Source organism: Pogona vitticeps, chromosome 11, assembly GCF_051106095.1.
Source record: "Pogona vitticeps strain Pit_001003342236 chromosome 11, PviZW2.1, whole genome shotgun sequence".
Lineage (NCBI taxonomy): Eukaryota > Metazoa > Chordata > Lepidosauria > Squamata > Agamidae > Pogona > Pogona vitticeps.
The window spans coordinates 6,425,254-6,445,253 of NC_135793.1; the positions used below are offsets into that span (position 1 = coordinate 6,425,254).

The following is a 20,000-nucleotide window of genomic DNA, read 5'->3' on the forward strand; positions in this document are numbered from 1 at the left end:
CAGAACAGCCAAGATCACAGTCTGTTTTTTTATACTCTGCCCTTTGAAGGATTAAAGCCCTAAAAGACAGTGTATAACTCTCATAATCAATAAAAAGACAATATGAAACTATAGAAAATCAATTAAAATACCTAGTAAGAGAACACAAAATGTTTGTCAGTTAAAATGTGCATGAAAATTAAATCTAAACACAGATGAAAATACAGAAGTATAGAGAAAAACAATCTGCTCCAGTGAACATGAAGTTTTTTTTTCTTGGCTGCAACATAAAACTTAGCATGTTGATGTATTGCCTGCTAAGAACTTTCTCCCCACCCCAGATGTATTGGGGGGGGACTAATAGAACCTATGCTGAATATAAACAGAAGAGATTACTGTTAGAGAGTACTGTTAGTACATACAAAAGGGGAATTGATGGGAAGATATCTCCAATGGAACAGGTGAGCTCTCCATGCACTGCTGGATTGATTAAAAAACCTGGTGTTATTAATCTCACAGAGTAAGAGGGAAGCAGAAGTCCCCAAGGCATTTAGGATCTACCCACAATGTCAACATTTCCCCACATCCCTCCCCATTTTCCATGCCCCCTGTGGAACTGAAAATGTGCGCTTCGTGTGTGTTTGCGTTTCTAGAAACCATCTGGCTCGCTCCCTCTAGAATAAAGCTGCTCATTTCAGTTTTGTATTCATGTGCTTTAGCGGGCTGCTAATGGCTCCATCAATATTGCAAGCCTCACACTGCATTAATGATTTCAATCCAACCTCTTCTGATTCACCCCACTGTTGATACTGCTAATTAACAGCTTGTAGAGATGGAGTGTGGCGGGGAATGTACAAAGGCAGCAGCTCCTTCTAGGACTTTCATCTCTGCCTGACATAAGCAGCTACATCTGGCAAGGATCCAGATCTGACAACAAGGAAGATCCCTCCTCATTCTTATGAGACAGGGAAGAAGAACTTCCAAAGAGAATCGAAAGGGTGCTCTCGCGTGGCCTTATTCCCATTTTCGTTTCTGTCTTTACAAAAATAACAAGTGGATGTAGCTTACTTTGTTGAAGCTGCCTTTTGACCAGGCTTGCCCACATTATATTCTGGCCCACCAGAAGATTGTTGCTGTTTGGGTGGGCATGTGTAATAACTGTCATTATTTACAAAGGGTATTTGTAGGATGCCCTGGCTGATGTGAACTTCTTCTTTCCTCTCTCCTTCTTCTTTCCTTTCCCTACATCTCTAGGAAAAGTTACATCTCAGAGTGAGGAACACATGGACCTGGTTTCAATGTCATGCTTCCATGTACAAGCACACAAACAGAGAGGTTCCAAATGCAGAACCTCTTCTTCTTCTCTGACCTCCGAACACAACACCCCAGGTAACATCTATCTTGCTGTATTAGTGCTCTGAAGTCCGGAGCAAAGCAGACGGCCACGGTGACACCTAGCGGGAAGAAGGTATTGCAGCAGGCAAGGTGGAATCCCATACAGAAGGGTCAAGTCTTTGCAAAGTCCTCCGTCCTGACTATTCGGGCTTTGCTTAGGCAAGGAGGGAACAATCAGCACCTTGGACAGTGCACCATGAGAAAGCAAGTTGTAATGGTTCTTGACCTTGGAGAGGAAGCTGTTGCTTCTGCAAGATGCTGAAGCCTTCGAAGTCTTTATAGGTCAGAAAGGAAACAGAAACAAAAGCAAAACACAAACAAAAGAATCAACACATGGGACAAATAACTTGGATAGTGGGAGGTAATATGGAGACGGCTCATGAACATGGATGTCTTGCCCTCTTTTGTCTTCCAAGTAGCCATTTAGTGGTGTATAAATTGCTCTACTTCATCCTATTTGGAAGATGGCCATTTAATGTTTCTCTTGGTTAGAAGGAGGTGGCACAGAGGGGGGGCTTCCCCATAATGACGACCAGCATGTCTTCTGCATGACAGTTAGCTGCAAGGGCTTCTGTAAGAGTTTAGCTTTTTTTTTTTCTCCTGCGTTCTCTCTGAATGGACCTTCCAAAGCAATCTATGTATAGTTTCTATCTTTATTTAAATACCAACTTCCACAATAGTTATTCTTCTTAAATAGGTAATAAGCGGAAGTTGGCTGCACTCTGCTAGCATAAAGACCAAATCTTTTGACATGATGAAAGCTGGGCAGCCGGATTCTGCTCATGGCCAACCTCCTCATCCAAGCTCTCTGTCCTGTTCTTCTGTCATTGGTTCATCTGACTAGGCTGCTTGGAGAGTAAGCCTTCCAAATCTTTGGTAAAACAGTATTTTGTGGCCTGGGTGGATGTGGAAGTATAGCAGCTTTCTGCTCCATTACTGCACTCTTGTGCTTAAATGTGAAGGCTGAAACCTGTCCTGAGTCACTTTTTCCTCCCCCCCCCAAAAAAAAGAAATACCAAGAGTCAAGTGAGACCTGTCTGGTCTCAGCTTGTGCCTTTCTTAGAGTTGAATTGTGTGCTTCTACTTCCAGTTTCCAATCCTCAGGCAGGTCTTAGGCATCATACAGCTCATCCACCCATCCACCCCAGTTAAAACATTAAAAATGGCCATCTCCACAGCTCCTACAATTCTCTGGGGGTTCTCCCCTTATGTTTAAAGACATCTTAAGATGTTTATGTTGGGTTTTATTATTATTGCTTCTGAAACACTCTGGAATGGAGGAAAATCATTTTAACCAACAATGGAAATCTTCAGTTTCCCACTGTACTTGCCCTGCACACCTAATCTGATACCATCTGCTTTTTGCCCTCTGACCTGGTCTCATTGATTCAACCTCTTTGAGCATCACAGAGCTGGGATTTTCTGAAGCTGATTTTGCTGGGTCTGGCTCTTCCCAGTGCCTAGCAATTAAGTGCAGGGAATTAAAAAAAATACATTTGAAAACTGAAGGCACAGAGATCTGCTATCTCTTTTACCGTCAGAAAAATAACATAACTAGTTAACTCTCTAGGATGCACAGCTTGTTATTCTGAATATATCATTATCTAGAATTGGGTTATATCCCATGACAAGCCATATTTGTATCAAAAGTCCCCTATTTATCCAAATAGGCTCTACTGCTATTTGTATAATAACTGCCCAGGTAGCCAATATAGAGGAAGAGATCCCATTAGCAACATCCATTTTAATGAACCAGAATAACACGTTATTTAAATAGCCTTTCCTTTCTGTACGACTATAAGCTCAAAGTTGACTTTGAGAAGCTCTGGATTCACAGCCTTCTGTATCAATGTGCTGAGAGCTAGCGTGTGACAAAAGCCAACTAGATGAAGGTACATAACTCATAGCAAGGGATCGTAATGAAAAAAAAATGTACTTCTGTTTGTAGAAGCAGCATATTGCCTGCACCTGAAAACTCACTTTTCCGGATAGAACATTCTGGACATGCCATTTTTGTGAATATCTCTAACTGGTTTACTAGCCATGCTTGGAACATAGCAACAAGCCAGGCAGGTAGTCTAATCCAACTTGGCATTAGCCGTGTGGCTGAAAAGGGAATTAGCCACTGGCACAGAGTTTTCAAGTATTGATACAGAAGACTTTCTTTGCATCTTGGGAAATAGTATAGGATGTTGGGAATCCCCAGACTATTCAAATACTGTATAAAGACCTGTTTCACAGAATGAAGCCTACTGCACATATTTGAGATCAATGCTGCATCATTTACACAGGCTTGAAAAGCTGTTTGTTTGGGGATTCTTTAATGGTCACCTGCAGAATCCTCTAGCCAGCATCACTAGTGCTCATGGCTTTTGAGGGATTCTGGGAGATAATATGAAAACTAATTTTTCCAAACCGGGAATTACGTCATGCCTTTCCATAATTTGCTTGCAATGGAATTAGCAATGTATTGCATTATCAACTTGTCAATAAAAATAAAAATGCAACTAGCTTCAACCTGAGATCATCTAAGCCAGAGATATCAAACTCAATGTCATTTTGCGCTGCATTGGCACTAAGGTTGCCCTCAAAGGGCCGGCTGTATCTGTTCAGTTAGTTCAATTAGGCATCCTTCAGTCTCGAAAGACTATGGTAACGTGCTCTGTATGGAGGACTTGGAACAGCATCTAGTGTGGCTGAAGAGGCCAATTCGAGAGTGACCATCCCTTCCACACTGAAGACAAATACAATCTGTCCCTCATCCAGCTCCCTGATTTTGCTGCTTTCGGGATGGCCTCTTTGCCTCGGCCTGCTGGACAAGGGTCTCTTCAAATTGGGAGAGGCCATGATGCAACGCCTGCCTCCAGGCTGAACGCTCAGATGTCAGGGTTTCCCATCTGTTGAGGTCCATTCCTAAGGCCTTCAGATCCCGCTTGCAGATGCCCTTGTATCGCAGCTGTGGTCTCCCTTCTGGGGCGATTTCCCTGCACTAATTCTCCATACAGGAGATCCTTTGGAATCCGACCATCAGCCATTCTCACGACGTGCCCAAGCCAACGTAGACGTCGCTGTTTCAGTAAGACTATATAAATGTAAGACTAGCGAGGACTACATTTCCCAAGGTGCTGTACACCACCCAAGCAGATGCACTTTCTGACTCTTCACTGCTTGGAATGTTGGGATTAGAAGTCCCACTGGGCAGATTCCCAGCACCCTTGCGGAGTATTATTGGTGACCAAGTAAGCACCTATGTATTGCATACTGCACAGTAGCGGGCAACACTGCAAGGGATACATGAAATGGCCCGGCCAGCTCAACTGGGCCTGCGGGCCTTGAGTTTGACACATGTGATCTAGGCTATCTGAAGGATGGACCTGCCTGTCATGCCCCTACCTGCCATTACTCACCCAATGAGTCTTTCAAGCCCAACATACACGAGAGCTTACCAGTGGAAACTTCCAAGACCCAGGAGGTTCACTTTCCAGATGTTGATGGAACCTCAAGGCCCAGGAGCCTAGATCTGAAGATGGGGGGGGGGGAAATGCAGCCCATGTGAATGCTACAGGGGAAGTCTCCTTAGGAGGAGCTTCTTCAGAAGTAAGGGGTCTCCTTGGGGAAAAGCTGTTCCTCCTGAGGAGACCACAGGCCAAACCTTTCAAGGGAGCTCTCCAACAAGCTTGTCAAGTGCTTCCTGCTGAGAAGGTGGGACTCAGGCAGCCCACTATACAAACTTCAGCTTGGAGCTACATTTTCAGGGAAGACATCTTCTGGATTCTTCTTTTTTTGCTTCTCGGGCTGTTGTAGATTCTTGCTCTGGATCTTTGACATCTGGTTTACTTTGCACTCTTCTGTTTGCTGGCCCCGAGACTAAATCCATTCCAAGGACAGGACAAAGGTCCTCAATGGAAACCTTTAACTGGGTTTCACCAATCTTACGGGCATGTATGGTAAGGGGATGAGAGAGGGCTATTCCGGGGTTGCCCCCCTAGGCTGTGGAAATCCCTCCCAAGAAATGCCAGGTCCACCCTTTCCCTGCGGTCCTTTGGCAAAAAACAATTAAAGGTAGGAAAAGACCTTTCTGTTCAATAAGGACTTGGCAACTGATTGGCTGCCAAGCAAAAGCTCGGATGGGAGATGCTGTAATTTGTCTTACACCTTTCCAAGTTTTCTTTTGCACTGTTTTAAATGTGTTCGTTTCACATTAGTTGCTTTTTAAATATGCTTACTTGTCAAACTGTATTTTTTTGAACTGCCTTTGCTTTTAAATATTTTCGTAAGCCGTTAGAAGTCCCTTTACTGGGTAAAGGACAGCATTTAAACAGCATGAGTGAATCAATGGCTGAAATCCAGCAATAAATTGCAACTAGAGCAGATCCCATTGACTTAGTGGAGATCTAGTGAATCAGCTCTGCAAAATCAATGGGTCTAATCTAGCTGCAACATACTACTGGACTTCAGCCAATGGGATTAGCAAGCCATAATCCAGAGGAATCCAGCAGACCAGATATTTTAAGTGAGAACATGCAAATTTAACCAACAGTCAGTTCACTTGTTTCTTAGTACAACGTGCTTAAATGTATTCATTTAGCCCAGCTATGCATGCCACACATCCAACCTTCTTTACTTTCAACTTGGGTGCTGATTGAGGGACACTTCTCTATTCAAGATTTGTGCACAAACCAGCCGTGCAAAAGAAATCTAATCTTGTTTTGCTGTTAACTGCAGCTTTCAGCTTTGACCTATTGGTGGCACACTCTTCGTTTAACGTAACCTGTAAGGGGAGTATGGATTACACTAGAATAACATGGGTATATTGTCAAGTGGTCAAGAAGTGAATGCATGAAGATTACAATAAAGTACAGTAATACGTAGAGAAGCAGGTCTATTCTGTTGCATCTTGCGGAGCACTTGCTGTGCTAAGTTGAGCTTACTGAATGGAATGTCGGTGTTCTTTGATTCTTTTTTTCCCTTTTGCAGTCTTTCTGATGCTTGCCCAGCATGGACACGGGAGATTACATTTCAAATCCTCAACCAAGAAAGAGACGTAATGGGTAAATTACCATGGCTTCTATTTTGTGGGACAGTTTGTTGTGTGGAGAAGGAAACAAGAACTCCAACAAATATAATGAAGGCACTACAGAAATGATTATACTGTGGAATTCACAGTTCTTAAAAGCAGGTCATTTCAGGACTCCACGTAGTCACCTGTCTCATCTTCATACCCTTGAGATCCGACAAATGAAGACAATAGGTACTGTAATCCAGCACATTAGGGGAACAAGGCTGGGGAAGATGCAGTTTTCTACATGTCACTGAAAAATCCATGAAGTACAGAATGAAAAAAGGGGTACAACCTCCCATCTCCTGAGGTGTCACAAAATACTCTGCCCGTGATGTTACTCGCGTATTTAAACAAGCTTGCTGAACTGGCGTCTATGGAAGAAACTGGGACCCAATGCAGAATGGGTCCCCCATCTGAGCCAGGACACACACTAGGTCTTGATTGAAAACCATTCCCTACTTGGAAGTTAGTTCCCCGATAAGTGCTGTTTACAGTAAACATTTTAGGGGTAACGTAGCCACCAGGAAGCGTGCAGCCCTCCATCCAGATTAAGACTGTTATCTTGGATAGGGAACTCATAGCCTCTCCTCCGCCTCCAAAATAAAAACAGAATCTGGCTACACCAATCAAGCATGGCTCTCCAGGGTGCATACATGGGCTTTAATGGAATGAAAAAGGGCCCAAGAGAAAAGAAGGGACAGAGGTAATTGTTCATAGCTCCCTGAAAGTGTAGATTACAGAACTCAGCCAGCTACGAGCAGAGATCCACGGATTAAATGAGATGTTATCCCTACAGACTACAGTAATGACATGTTTGCTCGGTTAAGCCCCTTTTCTCTATCCTAACTCTTCACCGCATGCTCTGGAAACTAATCATGGCTATCGGGCAAAAGGCAGTATGATGACCTTTCTCCATCACTGTTCTTGCTGCAATTTCGGAAAGATGCTTGGGTTACTATTTAAGGAGAAATAGTGTTTACAGCCTTTGGCCAAATTCCAGTTCCTCTTCAGAGGATATTTTCTGCGAGGACAAAACAGAGGTCTTGGAGAACACCAGCCAAAGAGATTTCAGATGCTCTCCTGTAATGCATCGTCTCCTCCCAACATGAGTTTCTCACCTGTCTTCTATACAGGAAATACTCGGTGGAAGTCCTTTTCCTTGCAGTTCAGAGTCCAGTTCCTTATTTTGTGAAGTGTCCTTGTCCCGACTTACGAGTATGAAGACTGAATCTGGGGCTTCTACCCTTTTAAAAAAATACATTCAAGTACTTTGCGTCTGAGAAATTAAAGTTAGCTTGAGAGGATGGCATGTCTGATCTATCCCAATGCAAATGGGGTGTCTATGTAGTACTAGAATCTAGAGAATGGTAGTTGTGGAACGGGGACTTATAGAATATCCGATCAGGCTCTCAGCACTGTTAGACTAGTGAATCTTTCACGTATCATTTACCTAGATCTTACTTTCTGGGGATCATTTCCAGAGTAATATTTCTTGTGTGCTATGCTCACTTGTGGGGAGGCATTCTGGACAGATGGCGTGTCTCCTCCATCCTTACATTTAGTTGCTTCGCCAGGCTGTGTATTTGCATTTAAAGCCTGTAGGGTATTCCCTTCAATCTGTGAAAATAATAGTTCCTGGAAAAGGAGAGGAAACCATCTTCAGTACTGCATGGTCCACTTATAGTTTCCCTGGACTATTCAGATGTGGTATCTGTGAATATGGGTGGTGATGCTTGTAGGGCAAGCGATGATGCTTGCTTGCTGTTCAGCCTGTTTCTTGCATGCATAGACACATAGGGCTGGGCTGTCATCCCCACAGACAAGAGTAGAAATCAACTTGCCTCCATAAACGTGGATGTGGTCAATGTTCAGTAACAGTTAATAATGCAGAAATCCTCATGTTACAGGTTTTAATAGTGACTTTCTAAATAAGGAGAAGGCACAGAAGAACAATGATATTTTGTTCATAATGTAAGGAACTTGAAGTATCCAGTTAAAAGTTACAGAGGAAGAATGAATGTTGAGCTCTCTTTCCATGAATGGAGCTTCAGGTCTGATTCTGCTCCTTGAATCCCCTCTTTCAACCTCTTGAGAAAAATGGAGATGGCGTGAAGGAGAAATAGCTTTGGAATTACCATCAGAAGGGCAACCACCGCATGAACTGCATTGTGTGCCTAAAAAAGGAAATGTATCAGGTCACTGAAGGCAGAGAATAGGGAAAGGAGAAAGGATTCTGGACACATAGTCACACATGTCTGTCTTTTTTTTTCCTTTAAAAAAATTGTTATTTGAAATGTCTGTTTTTCCCTCTTTTCCTTCTGAATTACTTTGCCACAAATAGATGAGCAACCGGAAAGTTGAAAGGTGTTAAAACTGAGATAATGGAAATATACATTTTTTTCCCCTGGGACAGAATCCTCTAGCCAGCTCCATCTTTCTTGTATCTATATGATGCTGCTTCACTTTTTTAAAGGACCTGTTGGTTCCTTCCTGATAACAGAAGCACGAATCTCAGCAGCACGAATCTCATCTACTATTTCTGATCTTTAACAATCAATGAACTTCACACCAAGGATCCTTATACATAGGCTATTTTTTATCATGGCCTCAGAATACCCCAGTTCGGTGTAGTTTGAGAGGATCTAAACAACAACTTCATTTTCCTGTCTTCTCATGTTTCTCTTTAATTCTTTCATATTTTTTTTGCACCAAAAACACAAGATAAAATATCTGCAAATGTATTGTGAGAAGTAGGAGCTCTCTTTAAACACCCTATGAATGAGAATAGAAGATTGGACTGACTAACCTGGGTGTTGTTAGTTAAAAATGAAGGTATAATTACAAAGGTTAAAAGAACCAGTATCACAACTCCACATATGATTTCAGCACTGGACGGACAGTGCATGGATACTTTTATCCATCATTTACTACTCCTACCACCACCAAGACCACCTCCGGGCAATTCAATAATATAAAGTGCAGATTTAGTTTAGGAGCGAACTCTGAAAAACCATTGATTATTAATATAGAAACTGAAAACTTTGTTAGGAAAACAGATCACTTAGCCTTTATTGAATTTTTCCAGTCTTTCAGATCTGGTAGATGTAGAAAAATATCATTGAGTGTAATTGACAAAGGTAGCAAAGGTAGTTAGCCCTTTACTCTAACCGATTTGACCTAACAGATACAGTTTTGTAACAAACAACTCAATTTATTAAAGTTTTGCCAAACTGTATCCTGTGAAATGAGAAAACAAAAAAACAAGAGGAGCAGGAAATAGTGATAATTACTGGAATTATTGGGTGTGTGCATTTCCAAATGGAGGAAAGAACGTTCCGAAGGGACAAACACAGGAGGGGGGGAAGAAGCAATGCAGCTATACAGGATGGATACATTTGAAGAACAATCTGTAGCCAATATACAGTAGGTGACTTCAAAACTATCCAATAAATCAAATCCAATGCTCATATTTCATTTCAAAATGTAAATCAAATAAAAGCTGGAAAGCTATTCATGATAAGTTAAAAAATCTATGGCACAAATTTTCACAAAAAAAGTTAAGGCAGAGACACCAACAGTTTATATAAAAATAGCTGAGAAGGTATCTAATGAAGGAATCACCTCTTCTGTATGTGATGGGTTTTGTTAATATAAGATTATAAATATCCTTATATATATACACAGAAGCAAGATCAATACAAATGGATGGAATCCATCTTTCCAATAAATCAAGTTCATATGTCCTGGGTTACAGTGGAGGTACTCAAGTTAAATATCTGTCAATCTTCTTGCTACACATACCATTTACATGTCATAAAACGGCAATATAAATACTGAGTTTCACAGAGAAATTCAGTTTTAAATCACACTAAATTTACAAAACTGGCCAAAACCGGCCAAACAGACATTATGTTAAAGGTAAGTACTTCGTTGGCACATTTGAATAATATACCAGTTTATATTTTTAAAAAAGAACAGGCAAAAACACAAAATACTTAAACATTAGAGGCTTTCAACAAAAACATTAGAGTCAACTGTTACTACAGTAAAAGAACAGAATTTTACAATGGTAGCTTACATGCTGAGATGACACTGGCCACTTCCTGTTGGGAATCAAATGCTACTTATCCCCTAGCAGCTTAACAATGAACAGTAGAAGATCAATGAACACTGTGTTCCTATTTGATCCCAAACTGGTTTTGCACCTAACCGGTTAAAATGCTTTCCAAGAAATAACTGGCATTGGGTAGGGAAAAGGATGTGGAGGTCTTCCTCGGGTGTTCACCAGCTCAAAAAAATGGACTGCGTTATGTCACAGGTACCTTGTCCTACTTTTTGTGCCTTGTGTATATATACTAAAAAAAGGATGATGCACATTAGATCCTTTGGCAGCAGAAGAGGATTACAGCAGAGGTAGAAGCTGAAAGAACTAGAAGCTAACAGTGTAAATCTGCTATAATTCCTTCTCTTCATCGCCTTGTCCCACTGAAACGATTTTCAGTGACAGGAAGGTACAGGACACTGCAAGTGAAAGCCCCTTCATTTAATCAAAAGCTGCTTTGAACCTGCTATCCATGTTGTTCAAGAGTAAAATGAGAGGATACCTGTCTCCGAACACAGAAGTGTTTACTCAACATCTGTTCAGACGGCAGATTCCCAGTGCTATGGAAAAGTCACAGGGAGATTTTTTTTTTAAAATCAATGCACATGTTCCTCCCTTGCATCCTTAAGAGATAAAACTCGAACCACCCATATTAGTATATTAATACAACCTTCCAAAGTGGAGTGGGATGCCAGAGGCAAACATAGCTGAACTGTTCTCTTTTAAAAATCAACTCCAAACACTTGCATTAATGCATCATTTCCTGATACAATCCAGAAAACCTCTGCAATGTCAAATCCCAGTGAAATCATCAGATTTTAAGGATCTGTGTGTCCACATCCCACTAGTGTCAACGATTCGCACAACTTTGCCTAAATTGTGCCAGAGATTTCTTGAGGAAGCAGGATCACAGTAAATTGTTTTTTTTTTTAAAAATCATTTCTACAATACTGTATTCTAGGATCAATGGATGACAGCAAGCCTGATTCTCAATCACTTTATGCCACTTCACCAGGCAAATATGTCTTGATCTTTTTCACAATGCTTATAAAATATCATTGTCTTGCTCAACTAGGGTGTGTGTTTTTACAAGCCTCTAACCCCTGTACTTCAGATGGCCTAAGTCAGGAAGGAGAACTACCATATTTTCCCATTTATAAGACGACCCAATGTATAAGATGACACCCCCCTTTTCTAACCCCAAATTAGAAAAATCAGGGATCAAAGGGCTCCTGTTTTCCTAAGCCCCGTGCCTTGGCAAAAGGCAGGGAAAGCAGCTGTCAAAGTGACTGCCACTTTTCCTTGCCTTTTGAGAAGGCACGGAGCTCAGCAAAAAGGAAAGGAGCAATGCCTCCCTGTCCTTTTTGCTAAGCCCTGTGCCTTCGCAAAAGGCAGTGGTAAAGAGCTGCCTTCCATGTATAAAACGACCCTCATTTTTTCTCAAATTATTTAAGGAAAAAGTGTCATTTTATACATGGAAAAATACGGTAAACCACTTTTTCAGAAGGCTGCTCCATGCCAGTGAATTTTATCTGAGAGTAAAATTGCTGAGAAATTAAAGGAGCAGTTTATAAAAGGTCACACTTTTTAAATGTGGCCAGGTTTACATTTAGGTCAGCCTTGACTCAAGAAGTAGGTGGAGTCTACTGTGAGGGCCAGAAATAAATATTTAACACAGGGAAGAGTAGCTTAACCACTCTGCCCTTCCCAACGCTGCAAAGGAGTTACTTTTTCATTCGCTTCCTAAGAAGATACCGTCTGCAGCATCCTTAAGATTAATAGATTCATTTCAGTGTGAAGTGTCATGAGTTACACTTTACTTTTTCCAGACACACAGAGTACACTCCTGAAACCACAGGTTTATATACACAATGTCCATGGTTATGACAGTAGGACCTCGATGAAGAATATGGAAACTGTATTGTTAACCGGTAATGAACTTTCAAAATGTTGATTATATAAATGTTCTGGCAACAGGTACAGCAAATTAGTGAAGAATTAATGGAAGTCCACACTGAAAAGAATCTGTCTGTCTTTAATGTACTACAGGCTATTTTGTTCTGGTATAGATGACAAAACACACTCAGCTACCTCTGAAAAGCTTCAAAAACAGCGATTTCCAACTCTGGGCAACTCAGGTGTTCCCAGAAGCCTTCATTACTAGATGTCTGGCCAGGGTTTCTGGAAGCTGCAGTCTTAGAACCCTTGGGTTATCCAAAGTTGTGAACTACGGTTCTAAAATATGGCATCTCTATCTGAGAAACAAATGTTGCGCCCTGACCTTTGTCAAAGTTTACCATGACTTTTTCACTTCATTTGGCAATTCATTCACAAAATGAAATTTTCATTCATTAAATGATTTTTTTTTTTTTGCCATACAGTGGTGCTTCGCTTGACTACATTAATTCGTTCCGGCGAAATTGCTGTAAAGCGAAAACATCGTCAAGCAAAATAAAAAATCCATTGAAACACATTGAAAACCATTTAATGCGTTCCAATGGGCGAAATACCTGCTCGTCCAGCGAAGATCCTCCATACGGCGGCCATTTTCTGGTGCCTGTAATGCGAGGAATCCGTCCCTAACACAGCGGGGAGCCATTTTCTATAGCTGGTGGCCATTTTGAAACCTGACGATCAGCTGTTTGCTGATTGTTGTAAAGCGAAAACAGTTCCTGAAACAGGGAACCGATCAACGTTAAGCAAAATTCCCCCATCTAAACATCGTTTTGCGATCACAAAAGTGATTGCGAAAACTTCAACGTTAAGCAGATTTGGCGTCAAGTGGGGTAATCGTCCAGCGGGGCACCACTGTATTTTATTTACACTTGAGAATTGTGTAAATGAGACTGCTGCTGAGAGACTGGGAGCATAATCACCAAATCAGCCCATCTGTTGCTAAAAAGAGAGAAAATAAAATAAATATCTAATTGTAAAAAATAAAATAAAATGCAATCCATAGTACGACCCCCCTGAGTTGGACAGTTAAAAATGTGGGACTGGGCCCACCAATAAGTGTTTTTCAATGGACCCAAATGCATCCAGTACAGAATCACTGTTTAGGGACCTCTGGCACTGGAATTAACTAGCCACAATCAATGCACACTGCATCAGCTATTCCTAAAGAATAAAACAGTGGTGAATGGGAGAAGACCAATAGTAACAGCCATTAGCTTATTTATTACTACATCAATTTTAACTTTAAGGCACAATTCCCCTTCATTTCAATGGGAACCTTGCAAAAAATGTTGCTTGCAAGTTGTGCCTTTACAGAATAGTAATATTTCACTTTCACACACACACATTCACTCAAACACTCTCTGCCCCCTTCTCCCTCTCATACACAGAGCTGCCTATCACATCACCTATCAATTCTTTCCACAGTGCTAATAACAGAACAAACAAAAAGCCAAATAAAGACTTCCAATATTCAGTAACAGTTTTTATCTCAACCAGTGCTTCTCAACCTTGGGTAACCCAAGTAGTTTTTGGACTGCAATTCCCAGAAGACTTCACCACCAGGTGTGCTGGCCGGGGTTTCTGGGATTTGCAGTCCAAATATATCCATTTGTTGGAAGCAATTTATTGCCTAAGAGTGGGAAGATGTCACATTATAGCCTTGAGCGTGATACTCATGGAGGTAGCATGTAAAACTAAGTGTTGTAAGTTTTTTTGTTTTTGTTTTGAATTATTGTGTCAGTTAAAGCATACAGTTCAACTGTTTCAAATTACAGATCGGAGCAGGAAGTATTAAGCAAGCAAATAATGACTGTTATTTCCCCTTCGACACTATTTGTGATAAAGCATCCCACACCCCTTCAAACAAAGGCTGGTGCTTAGATTCTTATCCTGTCCAAGGCTGATATTGATTTGTGAGAGACATTGGTTTTCTAATGAAAACAGTGTGTTGTAATCTGAGCTGTAAAAGAACGCAATAGCCAACCAAAGACTGTTCCAGTATACTGATAACAGTTCTCTGACCCCCTTCATCAACAACGCTTATTTTCTGTTTTAACTATCTGTTGTAACATGCTGTGAACTAGGTTTTGGCTTATGGTGACCCTACTAATCAATATAACCTATCATTAACAGTCCTCTTCAGATCGTGCAAATCAGAGGGCGTGGCTTTCTTTATTCAGTCCACCTATGCCATGTTAATTCTTCCTTTTCCTGCTGATGTCTTCTCTTAGCTTTATTGTCTTGTGTTCTCGTGATATACCCACCGCCTCAGTTTTGTTGTTTTCACTTATGGAAAGAGACCTCAGGGTTGATTTAATGTAGTACCCTTTTTTTTTTTTTTTGCCTTTCTGGCAGTCTATGGTACCCATGAAGCTTTTCCTCTAGTGCCATATTTCAAATGAATACATTTTTTCCTCTGTCAGCTTTCTTCACTGTACAGGTTTCACATGCAGACATCGTTTGGACGATCTTGGTTTTCATCTCCAATGACACAACAGAACCTTTTCTAATTTTTTCATAGCTGCCCTTCCAAACCATAGTCTTCGGATTTTTTTTGGCTGCAGTTTATATTTTGATTGCCATTAAAAATCTTCAACAACTTCAACTGCTTCACTGTCAACATTAAAGTTATATAGTTCTTCTGCAGTCATGATTTTTATCTACTTAATGCTCAACTTTAGTCAAGCTGTGAATTTTCTTCTTTAACAATTCTCAATACTTCCTGGTCATTTCAACTTATTGCTATTTTCTGCCAGTAACAATGTATGCCTTAAATTACTGATCTTTCTTCCACCAATTTTCATTCCTCCCTCAACTGAATCTAATCCAGATTTTTTGCCTGGTTTGTTCTGCATATAGCTTGGACAGAAAGATGGTAAAATACACCCTTGTCTGATACTTTTGCCAATGGGACAGTTCTGTGTCTCCACATTCTGTCCTAACAGCTTTCTCTTGTCTAGAGTAATTAATGGTTGCACACCAAAACAACTGGATGTTTTGGCACATCTATTTCTGAAAGAACAATCCATAAGTTTTCATGATCCAAATAGTCAAAGACTTTGCTGGAACCTATAAACCATAGACTGGTTTTCTTCTGAAATTCTTTGGTATGCTGCAACAGATAAAATATATTTGCAATATGATCTCCAGTGTCTTTCCTTTTCTGAATCATTGTGGATATCTGTAGCAATCAAAATCTTCACACTTTGTCAGTGTAGTAAATCTTCTAAATTAGTTCAAACGGTAGGTACCAAAGTAAGAAAGTTAATTTCATGCCTTAGTGCATTTGTCTGTGACTTATCTAAGAATGAATGCAGAAGAAGCTACATCAATGGCTCTACCACTTTTTTCTTTCCTTTAAAGATCAAAAGAAAGAAAGAAAGGAGGGAGGCAAGAAGCAAAATCAAAGGCAAAACAAATGGAGCTCCTTCTATTTGTTAGAGCTGTGCAGTAAAGATCCTACAAGCAGGCACAGTTTTTCTCACACCTGAAGAGCAATCTGATTCTGTCAAAATCATATTCAATGCAATGTTCAGGAAAAGGCAGTGAAGACTTCAACCTTTGTCTCCAGAAGTGAAGTAAGACACTTGATCCTCAGAGAAAAAAAGGGAATCACCATCCCTTATGGTGATTCTTCCAAGTTTTAGCCTTTGTTTTAGAACTCAACTACAGATCCCATAACCTCAACACCTTGCTACCACATCTTTGCATGTTTTTTTTTATTCTACCATTTCCCCTCTCTTCCCCAGGTTCTGCAATAGCTGCCTAATGGAGAGCCATGGAGACATGAGAGGTCACTTTTAAAACGTATTTTAGTGATCCAACCAAGGTCCAACCCTGATTTCAGAATCCACTGTTTGATGCAACTGTCCGGAGAAAAAGCCCTTCTAACCATAAAATAAAGGCGCTTGATACTGCAAGTTCTAGTTAACAGGAATCTCAGTTGGAAAAGACCATAGATTACTGCCCTGATGGATGAAGACTAGCCAATTCGGTCATGCCTACAATCTGCTTCTAACTGCCTTCCGTATGCAACACTTCAACATGAAAAGGCAATTGTTTAAATAAATATAATAAATAAAATGCATTATTTACATCACAACATGCCATTATAGTTCACAGACAGGTTAAATCTTCAAATATAGCAAATTTGAAAACAGGTTATTTTCATTGGAGGGTCAGGTCAGCAGCAAGCAAGTCATCATGTGATGCACAATCATGCTCAAAAGTTAGGTTTATGTCTTGCAAAGTTACGCTGAAATCCCACCTGAGGCCATGGACTTATGTCACACCTGTAAAATCAAACAAACACACAAACAAAAAACCCACCCAAGGCTGTAAAGCAAATCAAGACACAATGAAAATACTATAAGAATGAACGATAAAACAAGCAACATTTTATCCAATAGATTTTAGATTTCCCAACACTCAAGCCCTCATACTGCATGTTTAGAATAGTTCCAAATTTGTAAAGAGAGCACAAGAAACAGGCCAGCATTGTATAGCCTGGGAATCTGGGCACTTACATGAGAGGTAGTTAAATAAAGAAGACTACATTTTGAATTGTGAGCTATTTCTCAGTTCTTTAGAATCTCTGCTTGCAAGTGCCTGAACAGGAAAGGAAACAGAGGCTAACTAATTAAGGATTGTTTTCCACACCTTACAAAAAATTGGTCATACAAAGCAGTGTATTTAGTGAAGCAAGCCTAGTGTTACACAATGCCAATCCAGCGAAAACAGAAGGTAAAACAAAATGTCTCCACCTTTAAGATCCTTTGCAAATTAATTCCACCCTAGCCTCTTTCAGCAAGAAGTGGCTAGTGTCTTATCAGATCTACTTTTGCTTTTTGTCTGGGTTTTTTTTTATAAGAGCCTCAAGGTCCATTAATTAAAACCAGGATTAAAAGTCAAACAATTAAACACGAAGTTACTGTTGAGCACATTTGGAGCCTAAAAATTCAGTTCAAATCTAAACTGAACTCGCAGTCCGTTCGTGCAAAAGTTCACTGCCTGCTACTCCTTGATCCAGATGTCATTTATGTACAACAATCAAGAATAGAGAGGGGGGATATATGTATTCATAAGCAAACATGAATATCCCCATGCCAGGTGCACCTAATGTGGATCTGGCCCTTGGAACCAGCAGCTGTACAGGGAAACTTGCCCTCCTGCCCGGCTACTTCTGAGATTGGCGGGAAGAATGGCATGTTGGCAGCACACAAGTGGACGGTTCCAAAAGCCGGACCCGTATTAGGTGCACACAGGATGGGGATATTCATATTCATTAATGACTATGAACACCCCCATCTCTAATCAAGAATTAAAAATCCTTCCTGACCTCCTGCAAATAATACAGAGACCTACTGAGAGTTCCCAAATCTATTTTCTGCTAACTATCCTAGGGCACACAATCCATACACGGCCCAATTCTTTACTATGCAAAAGGCATTCAGCTCCTACTGTGTCTCTTAGGTGGAGTTCAGTAACAAAAGACAACACAAGCTAGAAGGACAAAGAAACAGAACTAACTCTACTGGGACGTTCCAGCTGAGATGGGCTGTTATGAGGAACGCAGGCAGATAAGATAGAAAGAGAGGGAGAGAGAAGTATATTGCAAGACAAGGATGGACCGAAAAAGGTACAAAGTGGATCTTGTCTAAACAACATACAAAGTTGCTGTAGGGGTAGGACAACAGAATTCTTTCACAGCCATTTCAGTTACTAAAATACATGATTGCAAAAACAGATAAATCCTGTGCCTTTTTTTCTTTGTTTATGCTATGGTACCCAGGCAGCAGTTCTTATTCCTCTGCGCAAGAGCAATGATATCCCCCAAAAACAATTACATTAATTTGTATGCAACATTTACCTCATCCAGTTAAAAGCCCAACACGCAACGGTAGCTCAAAATTCAGGAGTCGCTATCACGAGCACTTGATACCCAGCAAGATTTTGACCCATGCAACCAATACCGGTGCCTAAAATGGATCTGTCATCAAGCTTCATTCTGCATGGGTTTCTAATTATGGATCAAGTTGAAGGAAGTGAGTCAGGAGGGCATAAACATGTTTACATTTGCAGGCCCATATGCCAGAGCCAATTTGCATGCCAGAATTTTTTTTGTAAAAGCTACCCCAATCCATAGTCGAATGGAAGCATTGTTCCCAATTAAGAGTGCCAGAAGCACATCTCTTGGGAACCTTCTCACAGCTCTCTTCCTTCTGGAGCTAATGCAGATGCTTTGGTTTCCCTAGATCTTCCTTCTGCTGATTTTCCAACCTCTTAGCCAAGGGGAACAGGGGGAGTTCCCAGTTTAAATTAGTAAACCAACTTCCTGAGAGGCTTCACTGTGAACTAACAGCCTGCAGATAAGCCCAAAGAGTCCACCCAGCCTTCATATCTATGTACACATCTTTGTGGCTTTTCTGCACATGTTTATATGCAGAAGCATTTTTACTTAGACTAACCATTTTCACTTAGACTTCACTGGAGCTAACAGATAGGTAGATCTTATACACTGGGGGAGAGTGAAAAAGAGAAAAGACACAATGATGGATTGCTGTATACAGAATAAAAAGCACTTATTTATCTTGATCCCTGGTTTGAATGACCATAATTTTAGTAAAGGCCCAAGATTTACCACTGATTGCTTGAAACTCATAATTCCCAATGATCGGTCCCATGTACCTGAGAAAGGGGAAAGAATGAAAGAAAACATCATATTGAACATATACTGAGCCTAATCTGAAGGCCAGATCAGGGAGATAATTCTGACTGATTAGCACTATTGGGTATTTTTCTTCCATTCTTGGTGCCTTGTTTAGACTAGGTCTGTTACAAAATCCTGGTTAAGTAACATTATCAGGACATACTTACTAAAACCATAATACCTTTTTCTCAAATAGCTTTCACATTTGTAACAAAAAAAGATTCTTAGAGTCTGCAGCTACCATCAACCACACCCACTACACAAGGTTGCTAAGTCTTCCTTCCCATCCCATCTTTCCCCTTCATAGTTAAAGATATTGGATAACAAAATGTAATCCGTACAGAACATATACATCAGGGAAAAAAATACTGCAGTGTTTCCTTTGTTAAAAGATCACAAACTGTCCAAGGCATTCTTCTCTGATGAAGATGACAAGCTGAACGAGGTATCATCCGGTTCTGGAGATGCATGATTGAAATCAATGTCTTCTAACTCGGAAGGTAAATCTGCTAGAAGTGCCTGAGATGGATATAAAACAGAGATAAGGGAGAAATTGTGTAGCCTCTGATAGCGCTCCTGGTGAAACAGAAAAGACTACTTTCCTGTTTCATGATCCAAAGCCCATCCGGGTGCACTGGCTCCATAAATCAACTGACAAAATGGACAGAAAGAAACACCACAACACCTTTGAAGTAGGGAAACGGGGACACTTACTACTACAGATTAGAAGACATGAGAGAGGGCCTTCTCTGTGGTTGAGCCAGACTCTGGAATGCCTGAGGGTAGACTCTGGACTA

The 20,000-nt window shown here is 40.7% G+C and overlaps 1 protein-coding gene across 11 annotated transcripts in view; it reads right to left on the reverse strand.

Moving 5' to 3' along the window:
* Positions 1-6,027: 6,027 nt before the first annotated feature.
* The window catches only part of HDX (highly divergent homeobox), a 45,655-nt gene continuing 31,682 nt past the window's right edge, over positions 6,028-20,000 (reverse strand). For 8 of the 11 annotated variants that reach the window (XM_020810398.3, XM_078380759.1, XM_020810406.3 and 5 more), the window contains one exon: positions 9,477-19,722. In XM_020810398.3, the coding sequence (XP_020666057.1) occupies positions 19,597-19,722 (126 nt within the window). In that variant the 3' untranslated portion in view covers positions 9,477-19,596. Of the gene's footprint in view, positions 8,611-9,476; positions 19,723-20,000 lie in introns of those variants that run through there. The other 3 variants (XR_013538789.1, XR_002302057.3, XR_013538788.1) reach the window with 3 other exon arrangements.